The 27500-nt window shown below is 38.9% G+C and overlaps 1 protein-coding gene across 1 annotated transcript in view; it reads right to left on the bottom strand.

Moving 5' to 3' along the window:
• SORCS1 (sortilin related VPS10 domain containing receptor 1) overlaps positions 1-27500 on the bottom strand; it is a 262316-nt gene that overhangs the window by 99097 nt on the left and 135719 nt on the right. The window contains 1 exon segment of the mRNA XM_066323615.1: positions 6814-6972. Coding sequence (XP_066179712.1) covers positions 6814-6972 — 159 coding nt within the window.

The raw sequence follows: 27500 nt of genomic DNA, 5'->3' as shown, positions 1-27500 counted from the left end.
GCTTTTGCTGATGAACCACATGCTACTGCCATGCAGAGCTGTTCAGTGTGGTCATAACACGGCAATTGCTTTTGTCAATGTTCAGCAGACCACAGCACCCTGAAGATGACCCTCAGCTTTCTCCCTACCTCTCCCTCAATAACTCCTCACACGCTGTCAGCTATAAGCCACATCAGCCAGTACTCTGGCTTTGTGGCAGTTTTCAAGCAACTGCATTAGGATGATGTCCCCAGTTCATTCAACTCACATGCTAAAAGAATGACAGGAAACATATTTTTTACCAGGAGGTATTTAAAGGACCCTGACTGGCATATATATTTTAAAGACAGAAGGAGCCTCTAATATCATCAGTGTGTTCCCCTCCTAACAGATGCTGCAGCATCTTTACCAGTAACTCAAGCAGCAGAGAGAATTATTCAGGCCAACAACTGATGGCTGAACAAGATTGTATCATTTGGAAAGACACCCAAACTCAAGTCCAAGGGATGATGAATTTACCACTCCACTTAGTATGCTGTCCTCAAGGTTAATTCCCGTCTCTACTAAAAAAATGCTATCTCTGTTACAGGCAACAGGGTACCCAGCACTTGCCTTCTGCTGTGTTCTAAATTTACTAAGTAGATTCATAATTGCTTAGATAACTGCAATAAATAAGCACATTTTTGTTTAGGAAGTGTATCGTATTTGTATGAGAACAGAAGAGAAAAGGCTTACTACAGCAGAATTCAGGGCAAAGTGTCAGAATTTTCATGCACACATGCACAGATTTAAATTTAAAAATAGATTATTGTTCATCATTTGCATTATATTAAAACCTATGTCTTCAAGTGAATGTAGTGTGAATCTATCTTCCACTGGGCTCTGCTAGTTGATTTTTTTTTCTTTTTCCTTTTTATTATTAGAGTAGGAAACAGCACTACAGATTCCTATCACTTTTAATTCCATTATTTATTTTAAATTGTTACCCCAGCACAATATGCTTAGTGAGGTCTGTAAAAGACTGATGGATACTCTAGGAAACTATATTTTTCAACACACCTTCTACACTGGCTTATGGCCAATTTAAAAAAAAAAAAAAAAGAAAAAAAAAAAAGTAGATACAATCTGGCACCATTATTCTTCTTTTGATGTCCCTTCTTTGTTTATTTTTAGAACTCTGGCTGCCACCAGCATTATCAATTTGCCCAGAGATAGCAAGGGATATCTGCAAAGAGTTGTGTGCAAGATGTTATCAGTATGCCTAACAGGTGTCTGTGCTTCGAGTCCTCACACACAGCCCCAGCTACAAATGAGGGTATTTCTCTGCATTGCTTGCTTAAAAACATAACCACATGGAATGTCTTAAAAACAGGGAACAGCAGTGACAAGCCCTTCCTGTGGAAGGTCCTATGCACTGCTGGCACAAGTGCTGGTAACCCAGAAGAGTTCTCTAAGAGTAGAAAGTGCAACGTTGCAAAAGCTGGGGCAAACAACTTTTAACATGGGAATTATTTCTTGGTTTTTCCGTCTTCAACAGTGTGCATCAAAGAGGATCAAGTCTGCTGGAAAACTGGCTTGGATTATTAGTGATGGCCCAAATATCAACAAAAACAGTGTAGACTGTTGCAGGAATAATGCCACAGGGAAAGGGGGAGTTCTTCACACAGGCTAATGTTAGCTTTATGCAAACTAGTACCCTGGTTGTGTCCATAGTCTGTCAAAAGAGATAGGCTTTTCCAGAGGATGATTCAAAGTGGCTAATGCTTACCACTCTAGAGAAGCTTTTTTTCCTCTCCATTAATTTTAGATGGGATTAGCCTCCCTCAGCTAACATTAGCCCAAGTGAATAGTCCTCTAAATTGCTGTCACCCCTGCTGTCAGCAATGTAGGAAAAAAACCCCCACACATACCACAAAAAGGAGGTCACTTGATGATAACAGCTTTTTGGGGGTTTTTGTTGGGGTTTTTTGTGTGTGTATGTTTTGTTGGTTTTTTGAGGGGGAGGTTTGTTGTTCTTTTGATTGGTTTGTTTGGTTTGGGGTGGGGTTTTTTTGCTTTTCTTTTTCATCTGTGATGCAATTTCTGAGAAAATTAATCTGGATTTTATTCTCCCTTCTCTGGTCCAAGTAAGAAATTACTGTTACCATTGAAACTGAGAGTGTGTAGTGTAAATAGAAAAAGAATAATTTACGTTGAAAGGAACCCCTGGAGATTCTGGGTGTGATCCTTTTCCAAGCAGATTCACCGTCAAAAGATCCTCATGCAGTGAAATGAAAGGTTTTAAAGTGATGGAGTGAAATCAGAATAGCCCATCACATCTTGAAGAGTGAATACTGGCTACAGCTGTGGCAGATACTCTACTGTCAAACATAAGTACTAGACCAAAACACGTGGATAGATGGGTCTGAAGGTACTTTTAAGTGTTGGCCAGCTCTCTCACAGATACCCTGTGGACATATCAATCTGTATCTCTTCTCTAAGTGGTTTCTCTGTCATTCCAGATATAAGAATACCTTTCTCTTCTACGTACATGCATGAGGAGTGGGCATCCTTTAATGTAGGAAAATGAAGTTGATATTTGTTTGATGTCAGAAGATGTGTCTCAAAAGTATCAAAATCCTGATTTGCCACACGTCAGCGCTTTAGAAATACAGACAAGTATCAGTCCGTAATATTCATCTGCAGCGTGATACACACGGTAAATAAAGGTAGGCAGATGGAACCAGACAGCTGGAAAAGGTCAAAATGAATAAAGAAAGAAAAAAAAAACCCAAACATAAACCACTTCATTCACTAGTGCTGTGTTGACAGGGCTCCTTTAATTTGGGGTGCCTCACTTTACAAGAGTTACTTTATAAAATGAGAGCCAAGAAGCAACAACAGTAACTCCATTTTAAACCTGCTTTTCAGCCTCTGTTTCTGCCTTTCAGTACTTGAGTGCCTTTGTGCATTTATTCCTGAGCTGGGCAATTACGACTCTGCATTTTGCCTGTCTGACTTGTGTTTCCCAATTTCACCTTTATTTCATCTCCCCAAATAGCTCTGCTATTGCTGGCTGATTACTAACCACTCCTCTGTGTGCCTGACCCATCTGAATAGCAGAAGATGCCTCCACATGAACTCGAGGCTCTTACATTCCATGGTCTGATTACACAGCAAACCACTTTTGAAGATTACACAGTAATACATAAGTAATACTCCCATAAAATACAGCCCCTCATTCTACAAGCAAGCTGATTAAACCCATGAGAGCTTACATGTACAAGACCTCCAAAAAGCCTTTGCCTCACAAGCATTGCTTTACTGTGTCAGGAGTTTCCTTCTGATTTGTAACTCCTTTATGCAGAAAATGGAGAAGCATGCAGTAGTTCTGCAATTATGTGGTAAGAATCAGCCAAGTAACAACCGTACTTTCAGCCAGAACAATTAATGCAATCATGAAGCAATTAGTGCAGGCAGCAGATGGTTTGCTGCTCTTTTTTTATTTTCCTCAAGACTGGCAGGAAAAGCCATGACTGAATTACGGACTGGTCTGTCAGCAGTAGTAATTCAAGTCCACTGCCCAAGGCAGAGCCACAGGAGAAGGATATGTGAACAAAAGAAACTGAGTCACCGAAGCTTAACGAGTTATTGTTCATCAGCTGAACCCCAGTAATTAACCACATTCACTCACAATCAACACCCAAGAATGTGGGGCATAAAATTACTTCAGCTAAAACAGATTTCCCTACCATTGAGTAAATCCCTATTCAAATAAACAAGGAAAGATCTTATTGTAGTGATAGACTCAGTGGGCTGTGAAGAGATTGAGGGATGATTCTGTGTGACCCATTTACTGTTTATTACAACTGAGCAATGAGAGGCATCCACTACTGTTGGCTTTGCCCTCATTAATCCTCAATTGGATGGACAACTCCTGAGAACCAAAACAGTCCAGATCCAATGTGATTCCTGTCTCTCCAGCTCTTGGTCTATTCACCACCTGATTTTCTCTGTCCCATTTGCTGCAATGACACGATGCAAATGGATGACAACAATCAAGCACCTTGCTAGAAGGATGTAAAAGTGTTTTCTACTTGATTACCACCTCCCTCCAGTCAACAGCAAAATTAAATGACCGCACCAATCCTAACCGGTCAAAATCCAATTTACTCTTCAAAGTCCCCATCAAGAAAACCCTCACAGCCTCTTCAGTCTGGCATCAAAGTTATCGGCAACGAAATGTAAATTCCTTACCATGCAGATCTGTTTCCTTTGCCTCCTTGGGTGGCTCTTGAGTCAGTATGCACACAGCCCCTGGAATCCAAGGAGTAATGTATTCTCTTCCCTTAAATAAAGCCTTAGCACAAGACCAGGAAATAGCTGACAGCAGTGTCATTTGTTGAAAAGCACCCCTCAGCTCCCATTGCAATTATCTAAATACCTGCAGGACCTCTTAATTACTCAGAGAAAATTCTGCCTTTGGACACACAAACATGAAACCAATGGGAGTCATTTACACTTAGCCACAGGCTGAACTTGACCCTTAGTTTGAGTTACATTTAACTTAGTCCAAACTGATTAATACTTTTTGCCCACTGGTTACCCTCTTCAGTTCTTGGGCAAAGCTTGTTGAAGTCAGAAAATTTATCCATTAGGCTTTAAAGTAGAAACCAGGGCTGTGACTCATACCCATTCAATATACTTTTAAAATTCTATTTTGGAGTTAATTGGTACAGATCTACAGACTTTGTGCTGTGATTTTTGTCTTGCAACTACAGTATTGAATTAGCAACAGTTATTCAATTTACTAATCAATTCCATTAAAAAAATTATAATACAGCCTACATCCTTTCTCCCCAAACACCTTATACACAAAAGTCCAACACCAACCCCATAAATTCATGTTAACACACAAACAGACCCTTTGTTCTTATATCCAGATTGTCTTTTAGGATTCTGTGGAAGAGTCGACATTTCCTATCAAATAGTCATTATATATTTCTTGGTAGCCATCAATTATAAATTAAATAAGCCTTAGCTGTATGGCCTCTAATGCCAAATTATTTCCTGACCAGGCTGAATACTCTAGAAATTGAAATGAATTTTCCACTATATCCTACTTTTATTTGACAAAGTTCTCACTGAAAGTTTTCATTGATCTTCTTGTAATAAATCTCCTGTTATTAAACACAGTAACTTTCATTCCAATGGTCCTAAAAAGACGTCAGAGACCAGCTTCTGTTCTGTTTCACATCAGTCCAGAGAACACAACAGTCACCAGGGGAAGGAAACATTCTGGCCTTGCCTAATTACATAGTGAACACAGAGAAATAATTTAATCTGTACATTCCTCTGAACACAGTATGACCATAGTACATTTTACAAAATGGAAAAGTATTGCATGCAACTGACTTTACAGAAAGAATTAGGAGGCAAGATGCATTTCTCAGTTGCAAAGGGTATTAAGCTACAGTCCTGGAAGGATTCTGGTTTTGAGTGCAAAGTGAAGGAAGAAAATATTCCAAAAATTTAAATACAATCATTTTGCAACCTTACCTATTTAGTTTCCTTATGCCTTTGTTTTCTCAGGCTTACAGTAAGAGTAACAACAAGCCTAATTTATGCAAAATGAAACTTAGTAGTTTAATTATTTTACAATTAATTTAACTACACAGATAGAAAACATCACAGATTTCAAACTTTTATGTTGATCCTTACATTAATGTATAACCTGAACAATTCAGCCAATATTTAGCTTATTAATAGTTAGCTTATAATTATTCATACATCCTATTCTCATGGACTTATCATACACAAAACAAAAAGGAGAGCACTAAACTATTTTATGCAAATCCTATATGCTAAATGTCAAGATATTTCACTCTTTTACCCTTGCTGGAAACTCAAAAAAACTCTTTTGGTCTTTTTCCAGTTTTATTCAAGAACTTTCAAATGCTAGGACATGAAATCTGCAATTTCTCTGAACAGTTTGTTCCAAGGGCTAGTTACTTTACAGCCGAGTTTATCTGCTGTTGACTCCTAACTATCAATTTTTGTTAGAAGTTTTTATCACTAGATTGAAATGTTTTCTCCTATGATTTGTCTTCCCCCACTAGAAATATTTATGCACAACAATATAGTTTTCCCTCAATATGCTTTTTGTTGAACTAAACAGATTGAGGTCTATCAAGTCCTTCACCATAAGAAAACTGACTTGTATTGATGTGTCCGATTTTCAAAAAATTCCAGCAATGAGTTCTCCACAAAATAGTCCTGTGTTGTTGTGTTAGGTTGGGCAGCAAAAAATGAAGGCAAATCTCACAGCATATTTATCTGGCTGATGGATTACCCATACTGAGGGAACTGGACTTCAAAGGAAATTGATTCACTGCTACTTTTTCCTCTTACAGAATCAAAAACTACTTGAAAATATGCCAACCAGAGAGGAACAAGGAGTGTCTTATACTGTTCTTGGAGCTAATACTAAACTGGAAGAAGAGAATTGTCAAATAAGAGGCCAAAAGCCTCATTAGAGGTTTGTGAAGGATCCTAGCTGTCTTCTGTGTCCATTGCCTGTCACACAATACTGGCAAAAGGATGGATGAATAAACACAGACTGCCAGATCAGTAATAAAGGGCTAGGCCCCAGGAACACAGCAGACACCCATGTCCTTTACCTTGACATTTACACTGAGGCTTGGTCAATGTTTTCTCCTTGGAAGTACCAAACTGGTATTTCCAAAGACTGTCCTGGTATCGCCCCGAAGACTGCCCTGAATGCTCTGCAGCAGTTGCATAGAGAGATGGAGAAGCTCTGGATTCTCCCTAAGCAAACAAACCCACAGCTCTTACCTTCTGATCTTGGCTGTAGGCTAAGATCCAGTCTTCCTGTTTGGGGTGGAAGAGCAGACTGTGGATGTAGAAGTTCAGACGGTATTTTTGATAGCTGGCTCCTTCATCAGAACTGATTAATAAGCTGCTTTCAACTTCTGGATCAGTCAGCAGCATAATCTATATGGAAGGGAGAGATGAAAATTAAGAGGAGTCAGATGGAAAATTAAGCAAGCAGCTAGGAACTTCAAAGAAGCTTATTATATATGACTATTACTAAACGCTTCAATGTAATGTCAAAACTACTACAGCCAATGTTTCAGTAATGAAAACAGTGTGTTTCAGCTGTGTATATAAACACATAACATATGATCAAATAGACAGAATGACTTTACCACTAGTTAAACCAGACCTAAATGAAGTTGTGCTTAATATATTTAAAAAATTAAACCTGAAAATTTTAACACCAGAGCACAGAAGTTACCTGGCAGACACAGTGGGTTGCTAGAGTTTTCAAGAATGATCTATTGGAGAGGCATACAAAAAGTTAGGTGCTAAGAAAAGAAACTCAAAACACAGAGAGAGGAGAGAGACTGATCTCTAATGGTGGGTTTTGCCAGATTCTGGCAGAAAATTCAGAGAAGGCAGTTTCACTGCCTAAAATATTATAACCTGGCTGTCTGTAACAAGCAGTCTTGCTTTGGCACAAGAACACATTTGATAACGTGCTGGGTTCTTTCCTCCTCCAGTTTCTATGGTGCTGCGAACTGTAGATTTGGTTCTATTTTGTAGAATCTCTACATAGTAAATTTACTTTCTAGCTTTGTCCAGGAATGACAGTTTAGGCGTGACAAAAGTTACACGGCTTAGAGCTGTAGTAGCTACCCCACCCCATCAGCTGTGGTATTAACTGGTCTGCGTTGCTGTTGAACCAGCGGCAATAATGAGTTACTCCTCCCACGTGTCTCTGCACAAGAGAATATACAGGTCTGAGTAGTAAAAAGAGGCTGTTCCAGTATTTCAGCAAAAGAGTAATACCCCTAAGGAATGGGAAGAAGGCATCATGATTTTAAAACATGAGAAGTTTTAAAGAATATTTGCATTGGAGAGGTATTAAAGGCTTGAATCATTAGCATTTTTATTTTATTTTTTTCTAAGTTGCTTTGCAAATGGCAAACACTGATCTGTTTTTAGACAAGCCTGAAATGAAAGTATCCACACCTGGCATTTCTCAGAACAAATTTCTATCTGGGTTTGAGCACTGCAAAAATCACACACTCCATTTCCTTCTCTTCCTTCATTTAGGCAGGCAGTTAGACACAACTTAACTTGCTACTTAGGAATTATAAGGAAGCATAGCATCTGGTGTCTGTGAGACAGCAGATGCTAAAGAACTATTGTATGTCAAGGTGTAAATACACATATAATCTACACAGAATGTGTCCCTCATTATTGAGCAGCTGCCAAATCTTTTTTTCTGTCCCTAGAAACCTTCTTGATAGCATAATACTTCGGCCTCTGACTTAGAAGTTTTGGGTTCTGCAAAACCCCTGAACTTTCAGGTCCTGAAAAATCTCAGACCAGTTACACAACCCCACTGTATCACTAACATAAAATAGGGTAATGTTTCCATTGTAGCATAAAGCTAGGATCTCCTATTATATCTGATTTACTTTAGAAATTAGTAATGAACATGTGCATTTTAAAACATTTTTATCTTCATTTAACACCTTCAAATATTCCAAGCATATAATGAGCATGATCTCCAAACTAAAGATTGATAAATGTTACACAGAAAGGATTAATAATCAAACTATCAATATATATAAATATAAGATACTGTCACTAAGTAGCCTATTAGCTTCTGAAGCCAAAAATTCTGATGCTTATCAGTTGGTTTCTTTGTCTTATCACACTTATTTCTGGGATCAGGTACCTGTGTTTAACATTTATTGATTTGGTACTGTGATTCAAGCATTATGATTTTCCTATTTTTATTACTTCCTTCTTGAGTGGATTTTGTTTATGTTGGTATTTGGAAATATCACAGCACAGCATTAATTTGGACTAGAGCAACTAGAGCAGAAATAAGCACAAATCAATGGGCTTGATCCCAGCTCCTTGAAGTTAATAAGAGTCTTGTCACTGACTTTGGATAGTGCCTCTAAGGCAAGTTGTTAATCAAGATCCACTCTAGTCTCATACTTCCTTCTACCTGGGCAAGGAACTCATCTGACCTCATCACTGTCACATCCAAGCTCATCACTGCCTTAACACATTTTCTGTCAGAAGTGTGAAAGTGCTCTTATCTGCATTTCTTAAAAAGGGAATGGAGGGAGAAAACTGCTGAGGTACTGAAGCACCTAATACTTCACCCGATCAATAAAAGTTAAGTGCCTAAAAAGACTTTCAAACACTACCGACTTTGCCTTTAATGTGCTAACTACCACCCTGGACTATTAGCACTTTGTTTTCAGGGTCTCTGGTCTCCAAAAGTCTTGGCTCTGCATTGTGATAACCAGCCGTTCCGTAGGTAGAAGTGCTGCAGGACACACCAGTTTTATTTCTAGTACTAACAGCACCTCAGATGTGGCAGGGCGGTGCTGAATATCGGTGAATTTATGCGAGGGTGGGGAGCTGATGGATGACTCTATCCACCAGTCAGATTGCTAACGATGAGACCAGCTTTCAGCATTATCTGCTCCACTGTTGTACCTTGTCCTGCTAATCACTCTGCACACGTGTCATAAAGCAAAACAAGTTAGAGCCGACTATCAGTCACTCCTCTCATCACAGCCGCAGCACCAGGGTTTTTATAAGATAAGAAAAGCAAATTTCATTACAACATATCTGTGTGTAAATAATCAGAGTTACAAGCCCAAAAGATAGCATTTATTGGATATGAAGAATAAATTGATACCTGTATGAAAAGTAAGTCAAAACAAGAGGGAAAGGCTGTGTGCATATAAACCTTTCAGAGCACACCAGGATTCTGAAATTTGCCCTCAAAAATTTTGGGGAAAACCTCTGTAGCAAGTTCTTGTGTTCTGACTCAGGGCACAGGAAATGCCTTCCTTTTAAAGGAAACTAAACCATCACATCCCCTGGCCATGGCAGGGGGTTGGAACTGAGTGATCGTTAAGGTCCCTTCCAACACAAAGTGTTCAATGACTGTGACACACCTTGGGACTCTATCTAATGTTTTCCAGCCGCTGTTCTGGGCATTCAGATCACAGTACCACGTTAGCACCGGTCTGAAGCCAGACCCTCTACCACCGAAATGCCAACAGTGCAGATGTCATCTCAACATCAACCATTTCGTTCTACAACACACTTTTACTGAGCTGCACTACATGCTAATGTAGTTGCAGTCATGTTAGTTTAGTTTTATTGCCTAAGTTGCCTGGAATATAAATGAGAAAGGAGGGAAAGTACAATTAATTTTAATGCATTTTTTGTTGCAAGGTATGAAATACAAAGTAAGTACGCTTTAGAGTTTCCTTTTAAATAAATTAACCTAATTTCTACTTTGAAGTAGTCTATTACCCACTGAGTTTATGTGGCTGCTTATACAGAAAATAAAACCAGACACAAATGTGTTGAACAATAAAAGCATGAAAACCAAAACCAGAAACAATAACAAAATTAATCTAAGTTTAGATGTCATAAACTTTAATAACTAAGAATACCTAAGACAAAAAGAGTATTTTTATCATTTTGGGCTTCATTGTACAAAGCATGCTGGATTTCCCAAAATGTGAGTTTCTTCCTCAATCATCCTGCACTGCTTTTACAGTGTCTAATACAGTGTTATTACTCCTTTCTCAGCTAACAGTGGGTTTTGGATGAGTTTATTCCAAATATCTCAGAGAAATCAACATGACTTTTGCATATGAAAATCATACCTTAAATTTATCCAGGTCTTTAGAGCCTGTAGGGAAAGGCAACCTAGCTCATGAAGTCAAGTAAGATTTTTGAGGTGTTCCTGTGCCAAAGGATGTGAAATTTTCATGGGATAAAGGGCTGGAAAATACTTCCAAGATCATCAAGTCCAACCATTAGTCTAACACTACCAAGCCCACTCCTAAACCATGTCCCTAATCACCACATCTGCACACTTTTCAAACATTTCCAGAAATGGTGACTCCACCACTTCCCTGGGCAACCTGTTCCAATGCTTGGCTACCCTTTCAGTGAAGAATTTTTTCCTAGTATAAGATCTAAACTTCCTCTGGTGCAACTTGAGGCAATTTCCCCTCATCCTAATTCTTGTTACCTCAGAGAAATGACCAACCCCCACCTACATACACAACAAAAACTTATCAGCTTGGTTGGGCCCATGTGAAGACTCAAGCCCATGATTTTCACGCTGACGGTTTTTAAACTACCTCTGATTCCACCACTACAAAATAAAGCTATTAACTCAGGAATAAGAAGAGCTATATTCACCTGCCTCTCACTTCTAGCAAAAGCCCTTTGTAGTGGGAATAAAAGCCCTTAGAGTGCCTCTGGTCTGGTTTATTGTTACGGTCTTATGTTAAACCAAAGTGAAGAGTGAGTAGGAGCAAACACTACTTCTCCCCAGCAAGAGTAATTGCTCTCTGTTCAGATCAGTGTTCAGCAATGATCAGAATCTGCTTATTCACACCAGGCAGAGCAAGCAAACACTGCACTTCCTATTGCTCCAGATGGATAGGTTTTTTCCTCTGTAAAAAAAAAAAGCCAATACAGTTGACACAGGCTTTTGCAACCAAATGCAAGGCATCCATTAATCATCTCCTTCTAAAAAGGGAGAAACCTGATTTGCTTTTCATAGAAATGACAAATGGAAACCAAACATAATTTATAGACCTTGAAACAATCCACACTTTTTTCACCCCTTTTTCAGTGCTAACTCTGCTGATGACATTGCCATTGACAATTACATGTATTATTCCTGTCATCACAAAGAAACACAGGAATTCTTGGCAAAGGGACCCTGATTTTGCTTCTGTAGGTGAAATTCTGAACCTCATAAATCTGCTGTGAATGCTAGATTTAGTGGCTTAGTAAAAGGAGTCCAGAAAAAGACTCTCAGTCTTTTATTTTGGACCAGCTTTTTGCTCTTAGGTAAGAGCAGAGGACAAGAGAAATGGAACCGTGTGAAAAAAAAAAATCCAACAAATGTATTTCGTGGAGTCACATCTTTTCATTCACTTCTGATGTATCAACAGATATCTGATCAGAAATGGGGTAACATGCAAAGCAGGTCAAATCCACTGGAAGAACCTTCACTTTCCTTCCCCACCACAAGCTTAATGCATAGACTCAACTCTGGTGGCCCACATAGAACAAGCAATATTTCTCACGGAATACAGCAAAAAAGGAAATCAGCAAAAGAAACCAAAAATGTCCTACTCCTAAAAAATGCAGGGCATTCCCTACTTAAATTGTCTAAAGAGCTTCATTTTTTTCCCCAGCTTCTCCACATGTCAGTTGCATAACTTCAGAGGGTTGTGGGGTTTGTTTTTTTCACATGGTGACTGATAGCAAGAAGATCAATGCTGTGGAATCCCAACATAATGAAATGTCATTTCTGCCACTTTACACAACACTTCTGAATTTGGATTGCCTTTTTCAAGTGAATGTGAGTGTGGAAGAGTAAGAGTGTGTAAATGTGTGTAAGAGTGTGCAAGAGTGAATAAGAGTGTGTGTCTAAGTGTTTGAGTTGGTGTGTACAACTGTGTGTGAGTGTGAGTAAAGAGAGAATCTGGTCCTTCAGTTTCAGCACTCCACACATTCATTCAAAGAAACGTGCTCTGCTTTTAATTAATTAAACTCATTCATTGCTTAAGCTTTCTTAAGACCTAGAATAAGATATAAAGTGAAACAATCCAAAGGAAGGAACTGCTTTGGTCATGAAATTCTGAAATAAATGCAACGCCACTGTTAAGCAAATTAGACCTATTCCTTTTACAGGACTGAGTTGCTGGAAGCAACATGTTTGCACAAGCAAACAAATTAAGAGACAAAAATTACAAAAGAAGTAACATAAGCATTTAGTTGGATATTAACAGGGAAAGAGGAGACTGAAGCCTCTGTGAAATTTTAAAAATCTTTCTTCATGGGCTAACATCAGCTGCTTTAGAACTGTGCACATGAGTAATGCCACTAAAATTTGGCCCAAGTTTCTGCTTCAAATAAATTGGGTAACAGTATGAGCCCCTAAATGAAAACATGAAATGAGCTAGAGCTGACAGTTTTGAATCTGTATCTAATGCCAGCTAAAAGACAAGGTTAGTTGCTGAGCAATTTCATTAAGACACCATTAAAATAATACACCAATAATTCAATTGAAGCATTGTGGAGTATTTCATTGCCAGAAGTTCTTGTTAACTCAGAAAGTGCAGCAATTTTGTAAGGAAAGAAAAGATTTCAGTGACAGAATTACGCTTCTAACACTGAAGAAAAAATGAATATTGCCTTTGAATGATGACCTGGATCAGAATGGTGGCAGAAGTAGAAATGACCTCTTTAATGCAAGGAAAAGGTCAGGAACCAGTTGTTTCGCTACGATTACTCAGTGACTTAAGAAGAAAGAAGTTCTTATTCCTACAAAGATGCATAACCCAAACTCATTCAATCAGCTTGCACTTTGCTGATACGGAAGGTGACAGACTGCAAGCCACCCCCAAATAAAACCACAGTCATGGTGACTAGGCATGACAGATTCAGACTGAATCCAGATCCACAGTGGAAACTATCATCACTTCCTCCAAGAAACCCCAGGAGTTGCATAACTGGTAAGATACAGTCATCTTCCTCAAATCTTGGCTGTTTAAATGTAAGAGAAATGATGTGGCAAAAGGTTCAGACAGTGAATTCATCCTGTTTGCACCCATGAAAGATTTAGTGCCCACTGAATGATAAGACAATTTCTTGTCACCACAATACTAGATGGCAAAGGACTATCTTTTAAGAGAGAAAAATTACCATCTGCCAATATTTCTGAAAGCTGAGATTGCACAGTATTCCTAATAAAAGAATTGTTGAGAATCGCATTTGGCATCTTGATGAATGTTGTTTGACATAAAAAGCTGGCTAGTGGATGGAAACAAAAATCCATTTACCTGTATTATTCAAGATGTTCATAACAGGCCAAAGTGACTGTAGAATAAAGCAGCTATAAAAGCTGTGGTTTTTATTATCTGTGGGAATCATCTGTGGTTGTTTTACTAGATAGAAGGCGTGAGTGTATGTATGAACAACAACTTAGAAGTATTTTATGTGGTGGTGTGTGCTATATATCACTGAAGTCCCAGGTATAGGGCTGGGTCACTGCAATAAAGACTCAAGGAAAGCCAACATGAGGCTGAGACACCTGTGCAGATGTGATTCAGTTCTTCTCTCTGTTAATCCTACTTGATGCGAATGGGGGTGCACAGAAAGTCCAGAGGCACAGGGGGAAGATTTTTCCTAGGAGACAACAGCGTATAGAAACAATCCCTCCTTACTCTAAACATCACCTCAGCAAACCTCAGAAAGCCCCAATCGGGATGGGACTGTTCCTATTCCCACCGAAATCCAAGAGAGGGCAGTGCACCCCCACAAGCCCTTCTCTTTACTCAATGCCGGGACATCCATCCCGGGGACAGATTCCCACCTACAGCCTTTTTCCTTTGCAGCTGAGCTCTGGCAAAAGCCCGGTTTTCAAAAGTGCCTCACCTTGGATCAGACCCGAATAGCTTCAGCTTTTTTTTTTTTTTTTTTTTTTTTTTTTTTTTTTTTTTTTTTTTTCTTCTCTCCATTAAAGCTGAAGAAGTTGCGGCATCTCAGGGTTTTTGTGAGCTGCTGAGTCACTGCTCGTGGGCTGGGTTGTGCACAGAGAGAAACGTCGACCTTCACCTTCTCAAGAGTCAGCCACAATCCCAGCAGCCAGGGTGAATTATCAAAATATACACTCTTGCTTTGAGGTAATAATTCATCAAAGGATGAGAAAAGATGAGGTGGGGGGAGAAAGGAGTCACTGAAGATTAGTGTAGCTTTTTAAATCTCAGGTTTTTAAAGGCCAGTTTCCATCTCCATTGAGCCAGAATTAAATGAAAATAAAGATTCTGCATTTGGTCCTTACCTGACTTAGTGCATCTAGTCTTTTAATGAAGACTGAAAAAGGACAAAAGCTCTTCTTTGTGTCATCCTTACCAAAAAATAAAAATGTAATGCTAAAAACAATAAAGAAACCCTCTCACTGATATAACTTAATAGATTACTACAGGATATTTCTGAATTGCTTTTGCCTTATCTAGAACTAAACAGTGATGTATAATTTAAATTACTTAATTTAAGTACATGAAGACATCTAGATGTCATTTATTTCAGACTCCTGCTTCATACTGAACCAGCTTCAAAGGTACAGATAAATTCTCAGGACCTTGTGCTGTCAATATTAAAATAACTTCAAGGATGGAGATTCCACAAACTCTTTGGGCCTATCCAATCTGATACTGTTTAGTTTTCATTCAGTGTTAATTTTAAATACCTGGGGTTATGACAGTTCTAGAATAAACAAAAAAATCTTCAATTTTACATTCCTTTTATCTTAAAAGTCTATCTCAACTTAAGCAAGAGCTTTGGAAGCTGGAAGTGCTGTGTGAGCCCAAAGCACCAAGGTTAGTTCCACCCGCTGGGATCCCGTAGCAGTGCTGAAAATAGAACTCGTCAGGCTCAGCTCCTAATCACAGGCATAAACATGAGCTCTGGAGCAATCAGTTCTGGGGGAAGGAACACGAAAAGATTAAGCTTCTTGGTTTTTCAAATCTCCCTCAAATCAACCTCTAGATTTTTCTCTCTTCATTCCACAGAATGGGTCTAATTTAGTAACCTCACATGAAAGGAAAATCTCTTTTCTCTGTTTATTTATTATTACACTCTGCTCTCTCTTCCTTTACACTTGACATAAAAAGCTTTATCACCAGAACCACCCTGAAAATATATTACTCAAAACTTAAGTAAAACACAGTACAAACTTCTATTCTGAAATAAAATCTAATTCGTAACAATGACCGATTATTATACTTTGAGAAGAAATAAAGAGACAAAGGCAAAAACTCAGGAAATCTACAAGTACCATAGGCACTTTATTTTGGACAGTGCAATCTAGTTTCAATTATTAATTATCCATTCTTTTGCAACAGATGTTCTGCATTCTACTGAACAGAGAGAGAAAAAATAAGCTGAGACATTCTTATAGTCTTACTTGCTTAGGGGAGAAAAAGATCCTCAGCTTTGTAGACATCTGGAATGAGCTGCGCTCATACATATTGCCCCTGCTTTGTTCTGTTGCTCAGTTAGGCATTCCTTTCACTAAAGAATCTCATGAGATTAATTAGTTAATCTCCACACCAACTTTGTGCTAGAGATGTAAAGCGCACATATCAAGAGGGAAAATTACTTGGACAAACTCCACTAATCAATCAATGGCACAAAAAGAAAGAAGCCACTTGCACTGTAAGCATATTACAAACAATAGCATTTCCCAGCCCCAAATACTGGGCCCTAAGGGTTGTAAATCCTAGTGAAAGCAAGAGAAAACTTTTGGCCTAAAATTGTGGTGACCCAAGCAGAGCGACAAAAGGGATACAGGGAAAAGAGGGTCACCAGAGGAGCACTTTTTCCCTGGAGGATAAGTGACAAATGCACAATTCACATGATGAGCCCTGGCAGGGCTCCAGTCCAGGCTGGATGGGTGCTGAGCTACCTGGTTTGGAGGAAGGTGTCCCTGGTCATGGCAGGGGAGTTGGAACGAGATGATTGTTGAAGTCCCTTCCAACCCAAACCATTTTGTGATTCTGGAGACAGTTATGCCAAGCCTGGGCAGATGGCCCACACTGAACACTTGGTTTCATAGCCAGCTCTTTCAAGCCAAGCCACTTGCCCCTGGCCAGCCCTGGCATCTGTGTGCCACTGTTCTGTTTAATATCTCAGGGTTCTTACTCTTGTCTGTGTTTTATAACACATCCAAAGTGAAGAAACAAAGAGTAAGGAACATCACAAAGCAAATGCACCTCAGACTGGGCAGAGGTGACCTGCTGGTCCCAAGGACATTAATATCCATACCTGCTCACCTCCATCTCTCTGCACAATGTTCTTATCCCTCCATTTCCTACAGATGTTCTCATCTTATTTCACCTAAAACCCACCAGCTGAGACTGTTCAATGAGCATGGCTGGTTTTATCCAAAGCACTTAAACTAGTCCATCAGTTCTCAGGTGGGGACTGATGCTTCCAGCAAGAAGACCCCTCTTAAACCCCTGGAACTCAGTAATAACTTTGAATAGAAGCTGCTTAAACCAGGTAGGGTTAGTAAGAAACTGCTAATTTTCCTTCATCTGTTTTTTCTGGCAAAATGCCTGGGATTGACTTCATTGCAGCTGGTGGCACTGTACCTGTCTGAGGTAAATATCAAATATCCTTTAGCATCTGCTGCTTTTGTGTTCTGAAAGTGAGAATCTTAAACAAAAGTGCAACAAGACAGAACTCAGAGTTTTCACTTATTATCCAAAATAAATGTTCTGGGTGGTAGAAATGGGAGGAAAAGTAAAAGTACAGTTTCTCAGGATAATTATCAAACTTTTGGAAGAAGTAATTCATATTCAGACTTTTTTCTTGAAATTGCATGGAATCTATGTGAAAGAAAATGAACAATTATACACAGCAAAAAAAGAGCAGGATGTTTACTAAACAGTCTGCAAGACTACTGGCTATTTTTCACATAGTGGAAGAATTTTTTTCTGTTTACTTTGCTCACATGTTTTCTAAAGACTTGGTATTTTACAACTTAACTACCTGAAAAAAATAAGGATTTGGGTTCAAAGAGTCATTCATAAAATCTCGTTTCATGTACGATTTTTGTTTACCTTTTTGGTTTTAGGGTAACAAAAGGAGGTAATTAGTTACTGTTTACTCCTTTAAAGCTTTTCTATAGACATCTCAAGTCTAGAAACTTTAACAAATATCTAAATTCTTTCCAGTTTAAAACTGATTCCACCAGCTGGCACCTTTAGAAAAGATACATATTATAAGACTCCCAACATAATCGAGAGTAGGCAATCAGAGTTGGCACCACGATTTCTGCACTGAGCTGCAATTCTTTCCTCTTGAGAGATGGCTATACAACCTAACGGTTCTTAGTGATATTTTCTGATTCGATTTAAATGGAATTGCTGTCAAGTAATTATCTACCACCACACATCTACACAACAGATGATGGTAGCAGCTGAGCATACTTCACTGGATCAATATCAACTTTGTCATGGTACACCTGATTCTGCTACTTCTTGATTTTTAGGCAGGAAAATGGGAAAAAAATAGACTACTAGAACAGCAGAAGAATGAATCTCTTTCTTGCAGGTGTGAATCAAGTTGATTTTCCTACCCTATGACTGTCATGAAAACAAGCAAAGACTTAAGAGGAGAAAGCAGCAAACACAGCACAGAATCTTCTGATATGGTCTGTTAATTTTTCACTTCTCACCATACAGTACAAGGTCTCTTCAGATTCATGGCACACAGTTCTGTTCAGCCATCGACCTGCTTCCAGGCTTGAGTCATCTTTAACCAGGATATGTGCTCATACAGCTGGAAATTCTTCCTTACACAAGTAACTGTGCCTTTCCCAAATAGGTGACATGACACTTTTTGTATCCTCTAAATTCCAAAGCACGTGTCTGTGTGTTAGCTTTACTGAAGCTCCATGTTTTATTTAATTTTGGCTTCTTACATGTGAATTCTCAAATGCTCTCTAAAATTTTTACTTAGTTTAGTTTTAATTTTTCCCTCTGACTGTGAATAAAGCACAGCTTCACTAATTATGTCTACAGCTAATTCTTTTTATGCACATTTATCTGATTTGCTTCTCTCCAAAGCATTTTTTGTATTAATGCATTAATTTCATAATCACTTCAAATTATGTTCCATGTTGCATGAACAATTGGGGAATTAGCATCTGCTTACAAATTGTTAGCTTGGCTTTTCATTTCTGTTGTTGCAATTGATGAACTCGAATTATCCATACTGAATGTGCCTGGAAAGAATTCCACCTCCAACAATAAATAATTCTCTTTGCTTTCTGTATTGGTTCTTCTTAAGGGAATTCAGTGCAGTTACGCAACAGAATAAAACACTGGTTTTCCTTATCAGTTTTGGTGTAACAGTTGATTTCTGTGTAGAGTCACTGTGTGACACAGTCTTTCACAGATGTTCGTAGGTAGCTACGGTGAGATTTTCATCCTATTACCATTCTCTGGCTACCACGATTCAGGCTCTCCAATGGAACCACAGTGTCACAAACCACCCCTGACATCTTAAGCAGGTTCAGAGCAAGCACTGAGCTCACATTTAGCAAGGGCAGCTTTGCTCAGCTGCCAGACACCCAGTGCAGCTGCTTTCCACAGAAGTGACCTCCTGAGCCTGCTCAGACACAGGGACATGGAAGCTGTTCTGGGTCACACCAAGATGTTGCAAGAGCATGAGGGCTAAAATATTCATGAAGAAATGATGCCCCATGTCTCATTTCCCTCCCTGCACATACCAAGGGACATCCAAGGTCGATGGCAATGTAGAAAGTAAAGTGCTCTTACCCTTTTACTACTCCATTTCAGAGCTGCTGATGCTTCTACTTGACCCCTCATTTTTACCTTTCTTTCCATGCAATTTTCCTTCTTCTAAAATCAGTAATTTCCCCCAAATTTTAAAATAGGGTGGAAAAAGGAGTATGATACATCAATCTGCTGAGATTTTGTTATTACCCCACCTTCAGTTCGTGATCTAATCTACCTTTGCAATGTCTAAAGTAAAGGATCAGCATGCTTGGTTTGTCTTCATATACTATCACAGCAGGCATGACCAATTAGTTCAACACACACAGAAAACCAATTTTTAAAAGAGAACCTCAGCTAGTGCAAAACTCTACTGAAATTAATAGAGTATGATTAGAAGTTAATGGCATTATTAAAGGTTGAACCAACTGAAGCTATACCTTTCTGTCTTCATCACCCCATGCACAGTTTCACCAACAAAGAGAAATCAACTTTTTTAAAAAACACTGCTTTTACAGGAATACTACAGCAAGTTGTATGTTTTCATGTTATCATCCCCAGATAGAGCCTTCTTTAAGGCTGAACGCCACCTGTCTGAGACACGCTGATGGAAACTTCAATCCATACCCCTCCTTGGCTTTTTAATAAGGTGACGAAAGCTTTTAGCAGTCACACAGTGCTGGAACTTGAAAGAAAGCTTTCTTGCACAATAGACATTTTAGTTATTAAAACCAAATCAGGACAAAGCATTGCTGGATTTTTATATGAATATTGCTATAACAGAACTTACCTTTCTGCTTAAAATGGAGCATACAAGGAGGAGCACTAAAACATACTCTCATTTTAGGTTTTTATTTTTAAAGGAATAAAAAATGGTGGGTACTTTACAGTGACCTTTCTAGCTATGTAGCTGATCTTGCCAAATCAGAATCCTAGTCATTATTAGACTAATTGCCAAAACTGCACAGAAGAATCCTCTAGTAAAGAAAGAGAAGAATCATACTTAGAAGTTTTAAGACTATAGAATTTGTGGTATTTTTAGTGACTTGATGCCATGGAGTCAAAGATCTGCTTCTACCCTTAGTAACATTCTGTAACCGCATGAACTGTCCTTCTGTGTCATACTTCATGTCAGGTATTTGGGTGTCTGCTCATCAAACTTCAATGAATGTTTGAGAGGCTGAGGCACTAATGACTTCAAGCAGTGCTATAACTCATGAGATGACAAAAGAAACTTGGACTAAGCCTGTAATGCTTTAATGGCTTCTCAGAGCTAGATGTTAAACCGTTTGATAACTCACTCCTAATTATGGAGAGTATGGAAGCAATTTAACTCAATCAACTAGTTGGCTTCAAAGACAGAGCTGTATTTTCTTTATCAGAAGCCAGTGATCAGTATCAGCTTCAGCAGCACTGATAACACACGCAACAATGGCTGTTGAGTGCCAATGACTGCTAATGAGGACTTGATCAATAGTATTTCTAATGATGCAATTCCGACTGTAATGGGGCTGCTTCTGATGGTAAGGAAAATAAGTTAGGAATGATCTTATCCTCAGCCATGGCAAATTCCAGTGCTGCCTATTTCTTGCTATTCCATATGCTGCTTAATATTCAATAAGTATTTTTCAAGTTGTTTCTGCATTATCCAACCCCTCATTAAAGACTCCAAGGATCACAATGCTTAGGTATGTGTAGATCATAATGCTTAGCTTATGCTGTAGAACTCCTGAGGTACCTCCTAATGGTTTGGTTTTTCTATTAATGCCTAGTAGATGCAAGGTGAGAGCAAAGGTACCATTTTTTACCATTCAGGCAGTGTCAAACAGGATCATCCATTACCAGCATTTTCTCACACAACTTCCTGGAGGGTGCACTCCAGATACAGACAGGTATTAATGTCCAGGTCTGTCTGTTGCTCAGTGATACAGAGGAGGCTGTTTGATTGGATGCTCCTAGCAGTATTTCTACATTTACACTCAAATCTCTGGTTTAAGCTTTCTCTCCAGCCATGTTCACCTCAACAAGCCAAAACCAAATAATTGAAGATTCTGGCCCCTGGGAAAACTATCCCCACTGCCATAGGGGGCAACTGCATAATACAGTGCAACTAATTTCTCTAAGCTCTTTTGTGCATAAGTTTAAACAGTGCCACCAACATTTAATGTCAGGTGGCAGCTCATTCCATACATAAAGAAACCAAGATGTGGTAAGCTAGTGATTGAAAGAACATGCTCTAGACACATTGAAGAGAAATCACAGAAGCATGGGAAAAAGAGAAAGCTGAAGAAATAGATTCTAACTACTACAGAAAGAGTTTAGGCAAGTCAGAAGTTAGAGAGGAGGACTGCATTTTGAAATGAAATTTCAGAACATTCTCAGTGAAAACAAACATACCACAACTGCACACAGTGAACAACCTTTCACAACAGATATGATTGGTATGAAAACCAGAGCGAACAGAGGTGAAGCCAAAGAACACTGTGAAGTCCCTACTCTTCTGGATCTTTGCTGTCATAGTCAGCTGGAGTCATAAAAGAGTCAACTATATTTTGTTTGTGCACTGCAAGTATTAACAACGTCAAACACACAGGTATCACACCAATGAATGACACCAGTTTAAGTTCACTGCATGTGTGTGGGTGAATGAAAAAACTGCATGTAATGAGAAGACTAGAAAAGAAAAAACAGTGGCTATATAAGTCAATTCCCACAGGCAATATAACTGTCTTATTTATTGTACATTAGGTGCCCATGTGTATATATTTCTCCTCACTCTCACTAAGGCTTAAGCACCATCAAATTTATCACACTGTTGGAGGGAGCATGTGGACAGTTACCAGGCAGTAGTTAACATGCCAGAAATCGACAGCCCAAGGTGCTTGACAGTCATTTGTTATGGAGACATAACCAGAAGCAAAAAACAATCAAGGACTGGGAGTCAGAAAAAAACACACAAGCAAAAAAAATTAAGAGGTTTAATGGTCTTGGCAATGAATTCTAACCATAACCCCTGCTTATAAATATGTTATTAAGCCCAGTCATTACAGATAAATGGAGCATTCAAAATAAAAATGTATCCTTCTCTAGATGATGCACTAACTCTGCTAAAGGAATACTTTGGCTGTGAATGAGACCAAATCACAGAGAGTTCATGCTGAATTTTCTGCTTCCCTCAGTCTACCAGCAGGAGAAACCTCCTCTTGAGGCCACATATGTTCTAGGGGAATAAAATCCTTGAGGATTCAGTAGTGTATGCTTAACTTCCAGGTCCCGGAAAATGAAGAGAGGATAGATTGATATTGCCACGTCCATAAACTAAAAGATGTTCTTCCTGAATATAGTGGGTCATCAAACTGTGCTCAGGATTACAAGTGGTGTGATTTTGTAATAATTATTGAATGTGATAATGACATTCTTTTTCAAATAATTACTTGATCTTCTTGAGTCTTTCAAGGTATTTGCCACTCTCATCAGCTGAACTGTCACTTTATAAAACAGAATTAGAGCTAGGAACATGACAAATAGCAGACTTTGCTAGGACTTTTTATTGAAAAATTATTTGGAAAGCATTTCCTTAATAAGTTCTCATTATATTATTCTATTGTACCTGTTCCATCAAAAATTGTCAGAGATGTCTTTCTCCTCATTTTTCCAAATCCTAATGGATAATGATGTACTCAATTGTTAACATTCAAAAGCAGAGAAATGATTAACATTTGTATAAATGATTTGTGAATTTTAGGGGGGGGTTTACTTTAGAAATAATTGGCATCAAATTTACATCAATCTCATAAGGATAATTACATTTATCTAACATTGATTTCTGTGGGGCAAATGCTCCTCAGAAAATTTTGATTACCTCACATGTATTCATTGAGTTATCCTTTGAATATCATTAGTACAGCAAGTATTCTCACCTTTACTTTTAACCATGAAAAGATAAGGCACAAAGCAATTAAACAGCACATTCATTAAAAGACTTCAGAAAGCCTGTGCTAAGGCTGAAATCCTCAAGTGCAGTATCTCTATCAGAAGACTTTCCCTTTTCCTATCACACATTTCTGGGCCAAGTATCTTCTCTGGGAGACAATCAGGCTATAGACACACTGTCAACAAAGGAAAGTGTTGTTGTCAAACACGAACTTTGTGACATTTCAGTCCCAGTCTCTGAATAGCTTTGAATACAGGGATTCTCTCCTTTTAGAAATAAGGTTAAAATCCATCCAGCTGAATGACTCAGCCTGAGAAAATATCTGAGACAGAGATTACATTGCTGGAAGTTGGAGGTGGAAGGGCTCCTTCAGGTCACCAGCTGTGCTGCTATGTTTTTAAAGAACATTTAATATATTTTGTATACTTTTTCTCTTTTTGTTATCTTCCAAAGTTCTTGAATAAGAGGGATGTTTACTGCAACTCTTCATGCACTGTCACTGAGCAACAGCTCTCTAAACCGGCTTGCACAAAGTCTTTCTGAACTGCTCTATGAAAAACTGCCAAACAATGCTGCACCTTCTCTGATGTTTGTTCCAAAGTTCCCTAGAGTCAAGAGAAGTTTCTCCTGAGGATTCAAGCTGCTGTAAGCCTGAAATTGTTTATTAATTCACAGAACACAAAACAGTAAATGGGTATCCCCTTGCCTGGGTTCAAGTGCCTGAAGTACAGATGCAGCCAGAACTGAATTTCAGCCATGCATGTAGTTTTTAGCCAGTGTAACCCCCAGACACTGAAGTGAGCAGCCCCAGGGCTGGCACAATCATGCACGAGGAGGTTTCCAAAACTGGGGGAACCTGAAGGGAGTGCAGAGTGACAGTGAAGGGACAGGGGCAACTGGGACAAGTTCCTGCTCTGCACAGTATATGAGTGTCCTCTGTGACTGCCTCACCTCCCCAGGAGCAAGGACTAATATTCAGGAAAAGTTCAGCACCAGTGGGGCTGTGAAGCACTGGAACAGGAGGCTGAGGAAGTGGCTGAACCACCACCCCTGGAGATATCCAAATGACACAGGCATGGCCCTAAGGGACAAGGTTTCAGTTAACCTGGACTAGGTCAACAGTTGAACTCAAGGACCTTAAACATATTTTTCAACTGAGATGATTCTATAATTTTAAGTTAAGACTTAAAGACTTAAGATCAGTGCATGTAAACTTTTATGAGTAATGACATTTGTCCCTCTAGAGCTGGCTGGCTTGCTCTGCATAGCCCGGATGTAACACACAGTATGTCCTATTCTTGGAACTCTGGACATCCCTCTTCTTTAGTGAGATTCCCTCCACAGCTTAGGCCAAATGTCATGGAAACCAATGAAATCTCATTACTGTGTGATAACAATTAACTGCTTTTTCTTAATAAGCCAACATTTTCTTCTCTGCATATCCTGATTTCTTTATTAACCTTGAATAGAAGTTGCATTCAGAAACTGTTATCAATGACTCAGACTGAGACAAAAAGTCAGTAAAGAAAATGATATTGCCCAGAGCATCCTTTCAGCTTTAGTTTCTTCTTTGGTTTATGGGTCATTTGCAAATCTGTTCTGACAGGAATATTAGCCTGCTATATAGCTATAGCAGAAAATTCACCAGAGATTTAAACTCCAGTGAATGTTCACATTCCCATGGGCCGTGAATGGGAGAGTTTTTATATCAGCACTCCGTTCTGAAACGACAGCCAGCTTTTCTCACCCATTACAATGAATTTTAAAAACCTTTATAAAGCAAGCCCAATTTGTGTGCTAACCAGCTCTCCAGGAAAGTTGGTATCTGATTACATACCCTCTCTCAAACAAATATTTAAGCTATAAACATTTGTTCAGCAGTTGTGAGCATGTAGATTCCCCCCTAGCTGCAGAGCACTTGCACACAAAAATGCAAAGCTTATAGCTTTTTAGCTTTGCAATCCCACTAAAACATTCACAATCTTTTTTGTAGGCATGTATCTCAGCTAATTGCATATTTATTTTTTTTTACCTGACAAGTGAAACAGATGTCAGATGACTAAATTCATTGATTCAGGTGCTGATTTGGCACAGCTTTCCCTTTTTTATTACACTCAGATCTGCCTTGTCCATGTTCTCCTGCATAATAAAGTCACTGGAACAATTTAGAGAGCAAGTAAAATGGCAGAATTCCAGAAAACTCACTGATTTCAACCCTCCCATACTCTGCAATCAACTTTCTTACACTCTGAGTATTTTATACTTTTATAGTTTGAGAAGAGCCAGATCAAAATCCAAGTATGAGAATGGCGCCAGTTTCCACAATTAGTTGTGAATTTTCTAGGAGGCACTGAAAAAGGGCACTGAACTCAGTGAACGAAGTCACTAGACAGGTTCTTCTCTCCAGGGTCCTTCATGGAGTTGGCAGAAGGCTAATTAGGGAGACTGCAGCTCAGTGTATCCTGTCCATACTGACACACTGCTTCCCCTCACAGCACTGACATAAACTAACAAGACAAAACAGGTATGGAAGAATAAAGAATCCTGAGTTCTGAGTTTATTATGGCTTCATCATCTGCTTCTCAGATGGGAGAGAAGAGCACATTGCTTCACATCAGACATGTCATATACACAGCTCTGGATTCTCCAAGCCAGCAGAGAGAAACAGGTTTTTTAAGATACTGCTTCAGAAAATCTAATGCCACAGCAGGGATTAGGATCTCAGGTCACAGGTGTCGAGATCCTCCTGTCTCCTTCACTTCTAGCTGCAGATTTTCTCTTCCCTTCTTCTTGTGTTATCATTGGCACTCATTCAACTCAATCTGCCAGCTGGTTTAGTGATGTGACCATTGCAGGGGCACATAGCCCTAAATCAACTAGGAAACAATTACTGAGTGGGGTGTCAAAGGGGACACAGGGGACTTAATCCTGACACAGACTGTTGCAGTAGAACTTTTTGTTTGACTGCTGGAATCTTCTCCTGACAAGTCCATGGTCTTGATGACAAGAAGAAGTCAAGAATGATAACCTCATGGCTTTGCAATCTTAATAGAAGGCTGACACAATTAAAGGTGAGCACTCTTTGTATGACTGTTTTGTCCCTTACTTGGAAGGTTAATGGCTGGCTTGATTTGTATCAGAATAAAGTTTTATTTGGAAGCAAATCGACATTCCAGGCTGCGTCAATACTGCTTAATCTTCCCAAATTCTTTTTCAGACCCAGAAGAATTAGCTCTTGTGCAGATCAGAATCAGGGGCTTTACAATCTAACCTTTTTCCCTTTCTATTCAAACTCTTACTCTTGACACCGAAGATGAGAGTCTTTAATATCAGAAAGCCCCAGAAATTAAGCTCTTGAACAGTGCCAAAAAAGAAGATCTGATCAAAGGGCTAGTGGCAGATATGGGACTCAATACCTCAAAGGGCATCCAGCTTACAAGTACATTTTGTATTTTGAAAGCATGGAATTCTCCTACCTTCCAATCAGAGTACTATTTATACAGCCTCAGCAGCACTGCAGTTACAAATAAAATGGGAGGTACTTGTCCCAGAGATCTTAAATTATTTCTACAATGAGATGACAACAAAGAGACCAATGATGTTATGCAAGAGTCAAGATTTCAGAAGTGAGAAACTGTCAGATATTCTTTAACATACTCTTAATATTATATTCAGGCTTCTTGCTTGCTATTTCTCATCCAGCTTCAGTTTCTACCTCATTCCCTACAGATCATGAGATATGAGATCCTAAAATTCTGCTACCCTGAAACGGGAAAATTTTATACTCTACCTCATTTTAGTGGTCCATTCTCAAGGATAACTAGTTACACTAAAAATCAATACTTCACAAAATCTAGTCACATTTTCATGGTGTTTTTAAGAATCATCACCCAGTTTTGATCTTGGTTACCCTAGGAAAAGTTACAAGCAAATTTCCAGACTTGCAGCCAATTCATCTCAGTTTAACAATTTACAGTTAGTTTACAGTGTTACCTGAGGCATTTCCCTTTCTGTGAACATACTTTTATCGCCAATACATTAGACTTGGTTTAAACATTTTATTTTTTTTAATTTTGACCTAAGCTTAATTCTGCCACTTTGCATTGCCAAGCAAAGAGCACATACATGGATATTGATGTTAATTGATTCATTAGCACCTATCAGCCTGGTAAACTTTATTTAACTGAGATGTTAATGTC

Source organism: Sylvia atricapilla, chromosome 8 (genome assembly GCF_009819655.1).
Source record: "Sylvia atricapilla isolate bSylAtr1 chromosome 8, bSylAtr1.pri, whole genome shotgun sequence".
Classification (NCBI taxonomy): domain Eukaryota; kingdom Metazoa; phylum Chordata; class Aves; order Passeriformes; family Sylviidae; genus Sylvia; species Sylvia atricapilla.
This window is presented reverse-complemented; position numbering and strand designations above follow the sequence as displayed.